The sequence below is a fragment of the Coregonus lavaretus genome (assembly GCF_964263955.1).
Source record: "Coregonus lavaretus genome assembly, chromosome: 31".
Taxonomy (NCBI): domain Eukaryota; kingdom Metazoa; phylum Chordata; class Actinopteri; order Salmoniformes; family Salmonidae; genus Coregonus; species Coregonus lavaretus.
The window spans coordinates 16,505,738-16,521,378 of NC_140018.1; the positions used below are offsets into that span (position 1 = coordinate 16,505,738).

Here is a 15,641-nt window from a genome sequence, read left to right on the forward strand (position 1 = left end):
GTGAAGCTGCTCTTTTCGATGGATGGTGAGAAAGTGATATGGAAACTGCCATATAGAAAGATTGAGTCTAACACGCTCACATTTCAAACATCAGTCTTTTTGATTTCATTTGATTAGATATGACGTTGACATTTTGTTAACTTGAAACACTGATTTTAATCCAATCAATAGCACGTTACACACACCAGATTTAATAGGTCTCACAATTACATGTATTCAAATACATGTTAACACTAATTTACTATTGATACTCTTAGGAGCTGTCGGTGCTACTTTGTGGCAGCATCTAGCCTTAGACAGCTCTCTCTCTATGCCCTCTAGAGTGTGTGTGCTAGCAACAAACTGAGTCAGAGGACAGGACAAACACCACTGAGCCAGAGCTGACAGAGGGAGTTAGAGGGAGAGAAAATGTGTGTTTGTGTGTGTCATGGGAGGCCCAGTCTCAGACTGACTTCTGAGTGACAGATGTCACTAGCAGAGCTGATGTATTAGTGGGTGGGAGATACAGCAGCATGGTGTCTGTGTTGGTGCCTGAGATGGTGTGTGGTTATCTCTATCACCTTGTACTGGTGGTGGTGGTGGTGTGTGTATGTGTGTGTGTTTGTAGTGTGTGTGTGTAGTAGTGTCGGTCTCTGTCAGGCGCCCCATGGTTTGAGATACAGCCATGGAGCTGCCTTGACCTTTGACTGCTATCGCTTTCTCTCGAACACTGGGATAGACTGAGCACGCTCACAAACACACACTCAGCAGGGGGATGGTCAGAGAGCGAGAGAATAAGAGGGAAGAAAAACAGGGGGAGGATAACACACACTGACAGACAGAAAACACAATGCTCTATGCATGTGGATGCAATTATCAGTATGTCCATTCAAACACAGAGAAGGGTTAAAAGTGAAAAAAAGGATTGCTTCAAGACCAAGACTCCTATTTCATTGGTTGAATAGCATCGGTAGTTGTGGGCATGTTCAACCTAGGACATAAAATGGTCACTATTGTTGGTGTGGTGGCCAGGGGGCGTGGCCTACCTGTGACGTTGATAGGGATGATGTCAGTGGGCACGGCCTGAGCCTGCATCCTCATCTTCTCCTCAGGGGTGGGGAGGGGTGGGGCCTTGTAGTAGCGCACCTGTCCGTCACACTCATCTATCCCCTCCTCTTCCTGGGGGGTCTGGGGCCTCATGGGGTGCAGGGACTTGTCATCCTCCGTTGACGAGGCCGTGGACTGGAGGAGAGGAGAGAGGGATGAGAGAGTAGTGAGAGGGAGGAAAAGAAAGAAGAGACGGGTACACAGGAATGAAAAGGAGTAAAGAGGAAGGGAGATAAAAGAGAGAGAGATGGGAAGGAGAGGGAAAGAGGAGAGAGATGGGAAGGAGAGGGAAAGAGGAGAGAGATGGGAAGGAGAGGGAAAGAGGTGAGAGATGGGAAGGAGAGGGAAAGAGGAGAGAGATGGGAAGGAGAGGGAAAGAGGAGAGAGATGGGAAGGAGAGGGAAAGAGGAGAGATGGGAAGGAGAGGGAAAGAGGGAAAGAGGGGAGAGATGGGAAGGAGAGGGAAAGAGGAGAGAGATGGGAAGGAGAGGGAAAGAGGAGAGAGATGGGAAGGAGAGGGAAAGAGGAGCGAGATGGGAAGGAGAGGGAAAGAGGAGAGAGATGGGAAGGAGAGGGAAAGAGGAGAGAGATGGGAAGGAGAGGGAAAGAGGAGAGAGATGGGAAGGAGAGGGAAAGAGGAGAGAGATGGGAAGGAGAGGGAAAGAGGAGAGAGATGGGAAGGAGAGGGAAAGAGGAGAGAGATGGGAAGGAGAGGGAAAGAGGAGAGTTGAGCTTCAGACTGAGCCTGAAGCAACACACCTGAGCCTGTAGGTGGAAGGAGTGTGTGTGTGTGTGTGTGTTGCACCTGCCCCCACTGGGTCTGCCCTCCTTTCTATAAACGCTTTAAACCTCTTCCAGCACTGTGTTCATTATTGCCAAAACAACCACACACACCACTATGTTTACTGCAGCGTTCTGACCTTTGTGCCAGAGAGTCTATAAACATGTTTCACGGTCAATCATACACACATTCACATGCACACCCAGACAAACTGATAGCAAGGAGGAGCAAGAGAATGAGAAAACAAAAGGAGAGTAACAGAGCGAGAGAGATGCTCTCATGCGTTAAACTGTGTTGACGGGCTGTGAGTTCTCAATCTGAGCGCATCACATCTACAGTGCAGAGATACGAGAAGAGCAGCGCCACCAAACTTCTCACTGCAGCACCTTGGCTTTCTCTAGAACCCTGGGCACCAACCAAACAGGCTGACAGATATTTTAGACACATACAGTTGAAGTCGGAAGTTTACATACACTTAGGTTGGAGTCATTAAAACTTGTTTTTCAACCACTCCACACATTTCTTATTAACAAATTATAGTTTTGGCAAGTCGGTTAGGACATCTACTTTGTGCATGACACAAGTAATTTTTCCAACAATTGTTTACAGACTGTTTATTTCACTTATAATTCACTGTATCACAATTCCAATGGGTCAGAAGTTTACATACACTAAGTTGACTGTGCCTTTAAACAGCTTGGAAAATTCCAGAAAATTATGTCATGGCTTTAGAAGTTTCTGATAGGCTAATTGACATCACTTGAGTCAATTGGAGGTGTACCTGTGGATGTATTTCAAGGCCTACCTTCAAACTCAGTGCCTCTTTGCTTGACATCATGTGAAAATCAAAAGAAATCAGCCAAGACCTCAGAAAAAAATTGTAGACCTCCACAAGTCTGGTTCATCCTTCAATTTCCAAACGCCTGAAGGTACCAAGTTCATCTGTACAAACAATAGTACGCAAGTATAAACACCATGGGACCACGCAGCCGTCATACCGCTCAGGAAGGAGACGCGCTCTGTCTCCTAGAGATGAACGTACTTTGGTGCGTGTAAATCAATCTCAGAACAACAGCAAAGGACCTTGTGAAGATGCTGTAAGAAACAGGTACAAAAGTATCTATATCCACAGTAAAACGAGTCCTATATCGACATAACCTGAAAGGCCGCTCAGCAAGGAAGAAGCCACTGCTCCAAAACCGCCATAAAAAAGCCAGACTATGGTTTGCAACTGCACATGGGGACAAAGATCGTACTTTTTGGAGAAATGTCCTCTGGTCTGATGAAACAAAAATTGAACTGTTTGGCCATAATGACCATCGTTATGTTTGGAGGAAAAAGGGGGTGCTTGCAAGCCGAAGAACACCATCCCAACCGTGAAGCACGGGGGTGGCAGCATCATGCTGTGGGGGTGTTTTGCTGCAGGAGGGACTGGTGCACTTCACAAAATAGATGGCATCAGTCAGGAAGTTAAAGCTTGGTTGCAAATGGGTCTTCTAAATGGACAATGACTCTAAGCATACTTCCAAAGTTGTGGAAAAATGGCTTAAGGACAACAAATTCAAGGTATTGGAGTGGCCATCACAAAGCCCTGACCTCAATCCTATAGAAAGTTTGTGGGCAGAACTGAAAAAGCGTGTGCGAGCACGGAGGCCTACCTACCTGACTCAGTTACACCAGCTCTGTCAGGAGGAATGGGCCAAAATTCACCCAACTTATTGTGGGAAGCTTGTGGAAGGCTACCCGAAACGTTTGACCCAAGTTAAACAATTTAAAGGCAATGCTACAAATACTAATTGAGTGTATGTAAACTTCTGACCCACTGGGAATGTGATGAAATAAATAAAAGCTTAGATAAATCATTCTCTCTACTATTATTCTGACAATTAAAATAAAGTGGTGATCCTAACTGACCTAGGACAGGGAATCTTTACTAGGATTAAATGTCAGGAATTGTGAAAAACTGAGTTTAAATGTATTTGGCTTCAATTGTAATTACCGTGACTAAACGGTCACATGGAATTTGACTGCAATCATGACTTGTGACCGCCAGTGTGGCGGTTATACGTTCACCGTAACAGCCCTACGCCTGGCACCTACTACCATACTCCATTCAAGGCTTAAAAAGTATTATTTAACCTGTCTCCTCCCCTTCATCTACACTGCTTGAAGTGGATTTAACAGGTGACATCAATAAGGGATCATAGCGTTCACCTGGTCAGTCAGTCATAGAATCCTCCTAATGTTCTGACATTTCACGTTCTTAAAATAAAGTGGTGATCCTAACTGACCGAGGACAGGGAATTTTTACTAGGATTAAATGTCAGGAATTGTGAAAAACTGAGTTTAAATGTATTTGGCTAAGGTGTATGTAAACTTCCGACTTCAACTGTATCTACAATTATCAAAATCATATTCCAGTATACATTTTGTAAAATACATTGGTTCCTTCTTCCATCTCAAAACAAATGATACCTACCTCTCCAACAGCATCGCAGCCTGACACACTATCACTTTTAACTTACTCGACTAGGTGCCACCCGTCCAGTAAAAACTATCCGGAAAGTTCACTCTCTGTTACGTTCCACTATCATTCCAGAATGTTAGTGGGAAATTCTTGAAGCTCCCACCACACCACCATCCCGCTATTCCCAAATGCAAACCTCATCGGAATTACAGGTAGATTCTGAGCGGGCGTGCAGTCATGTTTTCAGTCCCAACGGGTGGGGGGTGACAACACCAGCTCAACGGATGAAAACAAACATGGGATAGTCAGAGGGAGGAGAGGAGAGCCGGGTGGAGATTCCAAGGAAGCAAGCAGTGTGTTGTGTTGTGTTGTAGCCTACAGAGTTGCCCCCACCATTAGGGGCCATTATGGGTCTACACAGTAACCCAGTTTCCCCTTTGAGCTAGGGAGCTGCTGTCAACCAGAGTTAGGCTCACTAGCCTGGGGAAAACAGAACAGGGGTGAGGAAATGGGGGCAACAAGAGAGGTGGGGGAAGGGGGTTGGGGGTGGCTTGGGTCAAAGGAAAAAGCTGGGGATGGATGAGAGCGTAAGGAGGTGTGGGAGCAGTCCAGGGAAAGAGGGGGGCAGTTTGGAGAGAGGGACAATAGAGAGCAGGGTTAGGGGGCGAGAGGCACCTCATTCTACCACAGAAAGACCCCCTTCAACAACCTCGTCTGACCCCGTCAGGACCCCCACTATTGGACGAGTCACGTGGAGGGAGGGAGGGAGAAGAGACTGCAGGAGTGGGAATATGGAGAAGAGAAAAGAGGACAAGAGTTGGGAGTAAGCGAAGAAAGTAGGCATCCTGGACAAGGCTTCTCTGACTATTTGACAATTCACGTGGGGGGGGGGGTAATGAGAGAGCCGACTGGCAGGCGGCAATGGTAGAGGAAAAACAGAGAGGTGGTGCACTTCTGCTTCAAACCACTGGAGGGCAGACAGATACCAGTTTGGTGTGTGCAAGTATTTATCTATGAGTGCTGTGTGTGTGTGTGTGTGTGTGTGTGTGTGTGTGTGTGTGCACGCGCTGTGTGTTACCTTCTTGTCTGTGTAGTCCTCATCATCCTGCAGGCTGCTGTGGGACTCTGCCCTGCCAGAGAAGGTGGGGCCCTGAGAGTAGTACTGGGAGCTACGGAAACCATCCTTCCTTAACTTGTCACACTCTGGAGGAGAGAGGGAGGGAATGGGTTACACACACCTTAATACATACACAGTTGACACACACACACAATGCCTTTCAATAAGCATACAGCCCAGTCAGCACAAGCTTCTGAGACTGACAGACCTGGTAGTGGTGTCTCTACACCCGGTAGTGGGGTGTCTCTACACATGGTAGTGGGGTGTCTCTACACCCGGTAGTGGGGTGTCTCTACACCCGGTAGTGGGGTGTCTCTACACCCGGTAGTGGGGTGTCTCTACACACGGTAGTGGGGTGTCTCTACACAAGGTAGTGGGGTGTCTCTACACAAGGTAGTGGTGTCTCTACACAAGGTAGTGGGGTGTCTCTACACCCGGTAATGGTGTCTCTACACAAGGTAGTGGGGTGTCTCTACACAAGGTAGTGGGGTGTCTCTACACAAGGTAGTGGGGTGTCTCTACACAAGGTAGTGGGGTGTCTCTACACACGGTAGTGGGGTGTCTCTACACACGGTAGTGGTGTCTCTACACACGGTAGTGGTGTCTCTACACACGGTAGTGGTGTCTCTACACACGGTAGTGGTGTCTCTACACACGGTAGTGGTGTCTCTACACACGGTAGTGGTGTCTCTACACACGGTAGTGGTGTCTCTACACCCGGTAGTGGTGTCCCTTCACCCGGTAGTGGTGTCTCTACACCTGGTAGTGGTGTCTCTACACCCGGTAGTGGTGTCCCTTCACCCGGTAGTGGTGTCCCTTCACCCGGTAGTGGTGTCTCTACACACGGTAGTGGTGTCTCTATACCCGGTAGTGGTGTCTCTATACCCGGTAGTGGTGTCCCTTCACCCGGTAGTGGTGTCTCTACACACGGTAGTGGTGTCTCTACACCCGGTAGTGGTGTCTCTACACCCGGTAGTGGTGTCTCTACACCCGGTAGTGGGGTGTCTCTACACATGGTAGTGGTGTCTCTACACCCGGTAGTGGGGTGTCTCTACACATGGTAGTGGTGTCCCTTCACCTGGTAATGGTCCCTACACACGGTAGTGGTCCCTACACCCGGTAGTGGTGTCTCTACACCCGATAGTGGTGTCCCTTCACCCGGTAATGGTCCCTACACCCGGTAGTGGTCCCTACACCCAGTAGTGGTGTCCCTACACCTTTTAGTGGTGTCCCTACACACGTTAGTGGTGTGCTTACACCCAGTAGTGGTGTCTCTACACCCGGGAGTGGTGTCTACACCCGGTAGTGGTGCTCTACACCCAGTAGTGGTGTCCCTACACCCGGTAGTGGTGCCTCTACACACGGTAGTGGTGTCCTTACACCCGGTAGTTGTGTCTCTACACCCGGTAGTGCTGTCTACACCTGTCAAGAGCTCAACACCACAGGGAACACACACAGCAGAGGAGCTGACCTGTTCAATAATACCAGTCAGGTGTTCAGAGACACACAGCATATAGACGAGTGTGTGTGTGTGTTGTGTTTTCACCCCATGCCTCAGCAGCAGCCCCTGACAGCTCAGCGCTGCTGAAAGCTTCTCTCATTAGAGCCTACTGTGAGGGGTGAGATGTGTGTGTGTGTGTGTGTGGTGTGTGCGCATGTACATGCATGTGTGTGTGGGAGCTGGGAGGAGGTATCCCTTCCAGTCTGTCACACACAGATGGTGGAATCATCCTTCTCTCTCAAACACCTCCTCCCTCTCTCCCTCAGTGGGTATTTACACTTCAGTCACTCTGCCAACACACTGCTACCAGGGACTCCTTTGTAATATCTGCATGACTAACTAGATCAGCTACTAAATAACACATCATCTACGTTGATAACATCTACTAACGATATGTAGAAATATGATGTACTAGATTCATTATACATACCTTAATAATTTCTAATTGCATGATTGAATAGTATATTTAAAATGCTATAGATAATTCTATAGCTATATACATTTCCATATCAGAGCGATCTCCGCGCTATATTCATTTCCTGCGTATACATTAACACTGAATGTTCTTTACCATAGCGACCAAATAGGCCTATTCATTTCTCTAGTCTCTGCCATCTCCGTTTGATGTGTGTATAGCGACAAAGACCTCAGCTACTCCTCTAGTCTTTTGTGTTGAATACCCGCAACTAATTAGCCAAATCACTGATGTACAAATGTAAATCTGTCCATTGTCATATACATGTGAAGGAGTGGTTTGATGTGTGCGTACCCTCTACGGAGCTACACCTTAGAGACTACTTTCCTCTTTCATGTCCTAATACCTACATAGCTAATTAGAGTAGGTCTCTTCAGGGACTGAGGCGCTGTCTGCATGTATAATACTGTCATTTAATGGAGCCTAATGGAGCAGCTAGCTACTGATGGCTATTAGTGTTTGCGCCTGTGATCTGGAATAGAAGGGTTTTAGAAGCCACTTGAGATGATGAGGATGGGAATAGGTGTTACACAGTTTCCAGGACTGTTGTCGAGCAGAACAGGGGCTGGAGTTTAGCTGAAGGTAGCCTGAGTGTAAAAAGGTGAGAGATGAGCTGAAGGGGAAATATGGAGGTTTGTTGCTATGGTCACACGGCACCATCCCAGAATGATGGAGAGAGAGAGCGAGGTACTAATTAAAAACGTTCGATGAAATCGATCCAAATCTTTCATAAACACTATTTGTATTTGTGTAGCTCAATTGGTAGAGCATGGCGCTTGCAAAGCCAGGGTTGTGGGTTCAATTCCCACGGGGGGCCAGTATGGGAAAAAAAAGATGAAAAAAAATATATATGTATGCACTAACTAACTGTAAGTTGCTCTGGATAAGAGCGTCTGCTAAATGACTAAAATATAAAAATGTAAATGTATTTATTATCTCCATTAGCTGTGGCCAAGGCAGCAGCTACTCTTCCTGGGGTCCAACAAAATTAAGGCAGTTATACATTTTTAAAACATTACAATACATTACAATACATTCATAACAGATTTCACAACATATTAAGTGTGTGCCCTCAGGCCTCTAATCTACTACCACATATCTATAACACAAAATCCATGTGTACATGTGTGTCTAGTGCGCATGTTATCGTGCGTTTGTATGCATTTTTTAAATCTAATTTTACTGCTGGCATGAGTTACTTGATGTGGAATAGAGTTCCATGTAGTCATGGCTCTATGTAGTACTGTGTGCCTCCCATAGTCTGTTCTTGACTTGGGGACTGTGAAGAGACCTCTGGTGGCATGTCTTGTGGGGTATGCATGGGTGTCCGAGCTGTGTGCCAGTAGTTCAAACAGACAGCTTGGTTAATTCAACATGTCAATACCTCTCACAAATACAAGTAGTGATCAAGTCAATCTCTCCTCCACTTTGAGCCAGGAGAGATTGACATGCATATTATTAATGTTAGCTCTCTGTGTACATCCAAGGGCCAGCCGTGCTGCCCTGTTCTGAGCCAATTGCAATTTTTCTAAGTCCCTCTTTGTGGCACCTGACCACACCATTGAACAGTAGTCCAGGTGCGACAAAACGAGGGCCTGTAGGACCTGCCTTGTTGATAGTGCTGTTAAGAATGCAGAGCAGCGCTTTATTATAGACAGACTTCTCTCCATCCTAGCTACTGTTGTATCAATATGTTTTGACCATTACAGTTTATAATCCAGGGTACTCCAAGCAATTTAGTCTCCTCAACTTGCTCAATTTCCACATTATTCATTACAAGATTTAGTTGAGGTTTGGGGTTTTGTAAATTATTTGTCCCAAATACAGTACTTTTAGTTTTTGAAATATTTAGGACTAACTTATTCCTTGCCACACATTCTGAAACTAACTGCAGCTCTTTGTTGCTATCATTTCAGTCGCTGTGGTAGCTGACGTGTATAGTGTTGAGTAATCTGCATACATAGACACACTGCCTTTACTCAAACCCAGTGGCATGTCGTTAGTAAAGATTGAAAAAAGTAAGGGGCCTAGACAGCTGCCCTGGGGAATTCCTGATTCTACCTGGATTTTGTTGGAGAGGCTTCCATTAAAGAACACTTTCTGTGTTCTGTTAGACAGGTAACTCATTGTCCACAATATAGCAGGGGGTGTAAAGCCATAACACATATGTTTTTCCAGCAACAGACTATGATCGATAATGTCAAAAGCTGCACTGAAGTCTAACAAAACAGCCCCCACAATCTTTTTATCATCAATTTCTCTCAGCCAATCATCAGTCATTTGTGTAAGTCCTGTGCTTGTTGAATGTCCTTCCCTATAAGCGTGCTGAAAGTCTGTTGTCAATTTGATTACTGTAAAATAGCATTTTATCCGGTCAAACAAATGTTTCCCCAAAAGTTTACTACGGGTTGGTAACAGGCTGATTGGTCGGCTATTTGAGACAGTTAAGGGGGCTTTAGGATTCTTAGGTAGGGGAATAACGTTTTGCTTCCCTCCAGGCCTGAGGGCACACACTTTCTAGTAGGCTTAAATTGAAGATATGGAAAATAGGAGTGGCAATATCTTCCGCTATTATCCTCAGTAATTTTCCATCCAAGTTGTCAGACCCCGGTGGCTTGTCATTGTTGATCGACAATAATATATTTTTCACCTCTTCCACACTTACTGTACGGAATTCAAAATTACAATGCTTGTCTTTCATAATTTGGTCAGATATACTTGTCATGCCTAAATTTGCTAATCTTGCCAATGAAAAAATCATTAAAGTAGTTGGCAATATCAGTGGGTTTTGTGATGAATGAGCCATCTGATTCAATCAATGATGGAGCGGAGTTTGCCTTTTTGCCCGAAATTTCATTTAAGGTGCTCCAAAGCTTTTTACTATCATTCTTTCATAGTGTAGTTTCTTCTTCTTTTTATTCAGTTTAGTCACATGATTTCTCAATTTTCAGTATGTTTGCCAATCGATTGTACAGCCAGACCTATTTGCCATCTCTTTTGCCTCATCCCCCTCAACCATACCATTTTTCAATTCCTCATCAATCCACGGTGATTTAACAGTTTTTACAGTCATTTTCTTAATGGGTGCATGCTTATTAGTAACTGGGATAAGCAATTTTATAAATGTGTCAAGTGCAGCGTCTGGTTGTTCATCATTACACACCACAGACCAACAAATGTTCTTCACATCAACAACATAGGAATCACTACAGAACTTCTTGTATGACCTCTTATACACAATATTAGGCCCAGCCTTTGGAACAAAAAAAGTGTTAAACAAATCAAAATATATTTTATATTTGAGATTCTTCAAATAGCCACCCTTTGCCTTGATGACCGCTTTGCACACTCTTGGCATTCTCTCAACCAGCTTCACCTGGAATGCTTTTCCAACAGTCTTGAAGGAGTTCCCACATATGCTGAGCACTTGTTGGCTGCTTTTCCTTCACTCTGCCATCCGACTCATCCCAAACCATCTCAATTGGGTTGAGGTCGGGGGATTGTGGAGGCCAGGTCATCTGATGCAGCACTCCATCACTGTCCTTTTTGGTAAAATAGCCCTTACACAGCCTGGAGGTGTGTTGGGTCATTGTCCTGTTGAAAAACAAATGATAGTCCCACTAAGCCCAAACCAGATGGGATGACGTATCGCTGAAGAATGCTGTGGTAGCCATGCTGGTTAAGTGTGCCTTGAATTCTAAATAAATCACAGACAGTGTCACCAGCAAAGCACCCCCGCACCATAACACCTACTCCTCCATGCTTTACGGTGGGAAATACACATGCGGAGATCATCCGTTCACCCACACCGCATCTCACAAAGACACAGCGGTTGGAACCAGAAATCTCTAATTTGGACTCCAGACCAAAGGACACAGTTCCACCGGTCTAATGTCTATTGCTCGTGTTTCTTGGCCCAAGCAGGTTTTAGTAGGGGTTTCTTTCCAGCAATTCGACAATGAAGGCGTGATTCACACAGTCCCCTCTGAACAGTTAATGTTGAGATGTGTCTGTGACTTGAACTCTATGAAGCATTTATTTGGGCTGCAGTTTCTGAGGCTGGTAACTCTAATGAACTTATCCTCTGCAGCAGAGGTAACTCTGGGTCTTCCATTCCTGTGGCGGTCCTCATGAGAGCCAGTTCCATCATAGCGTTGGATGGTTTTTGCGACTGCACTTGAAGATAATTTCAAATTTTCCGTATTGACTGACCTTCATGTCTTAAAGTAATGATGGAATGTTATTTCTCTTTGCTTATTTGAGCTGTTCTTGCCATAATATGGACTTGGTCTTTTACCAAATAGGGCCATCTTCTGTATACCCCCCCTACCTTGTCACAACACAACTGATTGGCTCAAACGCATTAAGGAAAGAAATTACACAAATTAACTTTTAAGAAGGCACACCTGTTAATTGAAATGCATTCCAGGTGACTACCTCATGAAGCTGGTTGAGAGAATGCCAAGAGTGTGCAAAGCTGTCATCAAGACAAAGGGTGGCTATTTGAAGAATCTCAAATATATTTAGATTTTTTATTATGATTCCATATGTGTTATTTCATAGTTTTGATGTTTTCACTACTATTCTACAATGTAAACATTTAAAAATAAAGAAAAACCTTTGAATGAGTATGTGTGTCCAAACTTTTGACTGGTAGTGTATGTTAACGTGGGCTATTTTTAACACTTTTCTGGGATGCTTGATTATTTTTCTTGCTTTACTGGGAAGCTTAGCAGAGGTAGACATACTCTGGTTATTTTTATTAGTGCAGGGTGAGCTGCACACACTTCCTACTAGGGCACACCACCTCAGTGCTAACAGTATTACTCTGGTTCATAGGCATATGATTACTGCATACAATTGCTGTAGGATCAGCAGGCATCTGGGCAGTAAGAGGGACATAAATTAGGTTATTTACATTGTGTCTTCCAACGCCTCTAGGATAATGTACATTTGCTGAATCATTATGACAACTCAGCAACACAATGGTAGGGATTAAATGAGCTGGACTTGGGTTATTGATAAGTCATTGTCTCAACGCAGCCTTATAATGCTGTGAAAGGATCCAGGAACCCAAATGATTTGGGTGGATCCCATCCTCCTTATAATACAAGCTTTGTTTCCAGAAGGTTTCAAAATTGTCAATAAATGTTACATCCACAGAGCTGCAATAGTCTCGTAGCCAGTTATTTACATGTACATTTTAGTCATTTAGCAGACGCTCTTATCCAGAGCCACTTACAGTTAGTGAGTGAGGGACATCAAGGAGATTCACCTCCAACATTCATAAGCTTGTTCAGTACATGAGGGCAAATTATCATGACATCCACAGAGTTTTTTATACACAGGACAGGAATTTACAGGTTTTTGTTCCAGCCCTTCACTAACACCTCATTCAACTGATTGTGGTCTAAATAGTAGATGATGAATAGTTGAACATGGTGTTTGTGCTGGCCAGGAATAAAAACTTGCACACTGTGCAGTACCTTGTGGTAGAAATCACCCACGTCTGTATTTTAGAATGAGCTTCATAAGTTACAATGAGCTGACAATCCTGCATGATAGAGAATAACATGTGGATCTACTTCTAACATAGTGATGCTGCACACTGCACAGTTATGGAGGGCTAAAAGTCTGCTGAACCGTTCAATGCCACAATTTAGGGAGGGCAGAGGGCCAGATATTATGGGGCGTTTGTTGCTGTCAAGTAGAGACTCAATCAGTTCTTTATTGACTATAATGTTTCTGCTATTACGCAATATGTCTGTGCTTTCCCTACCAGTCAGTCACCCTTTTGCGCAGACGACCACAACCGGACACCAGAATGTGCCGACGAATGGCATTATGGGTAATGACCCCGTCCTAACTGTTGAGAGACAGTAGCGAGACTCGGATGTGGTGCCACTGACACCAGCAGCTGATTACATATTGATTGGTTTGAGACCTGGGCAGGGTCTGATATTGACATTTCCCTAACTTCTCTGTGTGTGTCTGTCCTCGTGCTATGGCCGACGGGGTGACATGGATTTAATGAGGGGGGGCTTCATAAGCACAAGAGCAGGGGCACGGTGGTGGATTGACCTTATGCGCTGCTCTCATTTAAGTTTTTCTCTATAACAATTCCTATCCTTACTCTAACCAGATTGGTCAGCTATAGAACAGCACTTGGGGCAGTTTCTAGGTTCCCTCGTGTAACAGCTTTGTATAGGGTTAGTTTGAAAGTATACATTACGTACTGCATCTATTTCTAGCAGACTGCAGGCTGGCCAGTTAAATGATGTAGCATTAGAGCATCCCAGCAGCAGCTTCATGGGAAGAGAACATGGGTGAAGCAGCTAAACACACACCACGACGTAACGGACTGACCAACACAGGCAGTCTCACCAGACACCGGTTGGAAGGGCTCTTTCAGAAGGACAGTGGCAGGTGATCAAAGGATACCATTACCCATGCGGTGTGTAGCATGGCATGTCATATTACATGGACAATAACCTCACATAGAACCAGGACAATGGGACAGAAGGACAAAGACAGTGTGTGTGTGTGTGTGTGTGTGTGTGTCATTAACTTAGTGGAGGTGACTTAATAACACACACTAAGCATTAGGTTACCTCTTCTATAGTCTTCAGTCCCTCTCCTCCTTTTTCTCTCTTTATCTGCTTGGCACACAAGGTCACCTAGCACGTAAATAACAAGCCCCCGCCCCACACTGACCTACTCACAATCACACACCACCCTTAAAGACATGCTCCAGAACTTTGGCGACTACTAAGTATTTTTTAAACCTCCCGCTTTGGGCTGGATGTGTCAATGTGTAGTTCATACATGCATAATCTATGAGCAGAATTACTGTCTTACCTCAATTAGCCACGAAATCTCTAGTTTGAAAGCGACTGTTTACTGGCAGCTGTGCAGTGCCATTTTCCCTACATTTCCCCCCACATGGGCCAGCCCCCTAGCAGCCAATTGGGTTCAGCCCCTCACCATTCGAGTGACAGTTAGCAAGATGCTCACACAGCAGAGCGAGAGAGAGAGAGCAATAACACGGTGCACATATCTGCACATACGTAATCCCCTGTAGCTCAGTTGGTAGAGCATGGTGCTTGCAACGCCAGGGTTGTGGGTTCGTTTTCCACGGGGGGACAGTATGAAAATGTATGCACTCACTAACTGTAAGTCGCTCTGGATAAGAGCGTCTGCTAAATTACTAAAATGTAAATATAATATGTGACGTAGTACGCACTTTTGGCTCATGAGTCAGTGCTACTTTCAGAACTACTGGCTAAAAAGTATACAAACGTACCAGGAACCCAAATGAGAATCTCTTTAAGGCACGGACACACCAGTAACGTTTGCGAGCCGAGAGCATTTAGCACCCCTGAGTGCCGGCCATAATTTGAAAACCGAGTGGAAGCAGATACTACATGTAGAAACGGGCGAAAATGTTGGCAGTCAGACTCCCACCTGTGGATGGTCCCTTTAACACTGTGCCGTCAGCAAGCGAACGGCAGACCGCATCTCGATGCGATGTGTTTTGTCCTTTATACTGATCTACACAAACTAGCATACACCTACCCCATACACACCCACTCCAACTAAACTCCTCCCGATTCCTTTTCCCACACCTGATCGCTGTCCTGAACCTTTCTCTTTGGGAACAGACCAGGAAGTGAGTAGTTGTGGCTGTTTTGGGGGAACCTTTCATGTTCACCCCTCCAAGACACTGGACACACCAGAGGAGGGCTTAACACAGGTATGTTGTGCAGCTAGGCAAACAAACGCTTTGGACGTTTTTTTTTTTACAACGTTGTCGTAACGTCGTGAACATCAATAAAGTATCAAGAGATATTGAGGGTGATGAAATGCAATGGGTGGTCGTGACATTCCAAAAACACTGTATGTGTGTGTTTGTGTGTCTGTATGTGTGTGTATGGTCATGTTTGTAAGTGCGGTCGTGGTCCTTACCCCTCAGTGCGGTCTTGAGGTTGACCTTGGCCTGGCGGTGGAGGTCCTCTACGCAGGGCGGTCTGCTGCCGGGCAGGAACACGTTCTCCTGCTGGTGCCACGGAGCTGTGTAGTGGACCGTCCACTTACTCTCTTCATCCAGGTTAGACACCGCTAAGGAGGGAGGAGAGAGGGAAGGAAGTTAATATCACTGTTGTTACATTAGATTACATTGATTTACTGTTTAAAAAGGCTGTCGTGTTTAACAAT

General features: G+C 45.2%; 1 protein-coding gene across 6 annotated transcripts in view; it reads right to left on the reverse strand.

The window, feature by feature from the left end:
* Positions 1-15,641, reverse strand: part of nhsl1b (NHS-like 1b) — a gene marked incomplete at its 5' end in the record, with an annotated part of 178,540 nt that overhangs the window by 18,609 nt on the left and 144,290 nt on the right. For all 6 annotated transcript variants that reach the window (XM_084149686.1, XM_084149691.1, XM_084149687.1 and 3 more), the window contains 3 exons: positions 1,026-1,221; positions 5,413-5,537; positions 15,393-15,545. In XM_084149686.1, coding sequence (XP_084005812.1) covers positions 1,026-1,221; positions 5,413-5,537; positions 15,393-15,545 — 474 coding nt within the window. The remainder of the gene's footprint in view (positions 1-1,025; positions 1,222-5,412; positions 5,538-15,392; positions 15,546-15,641) is intronic.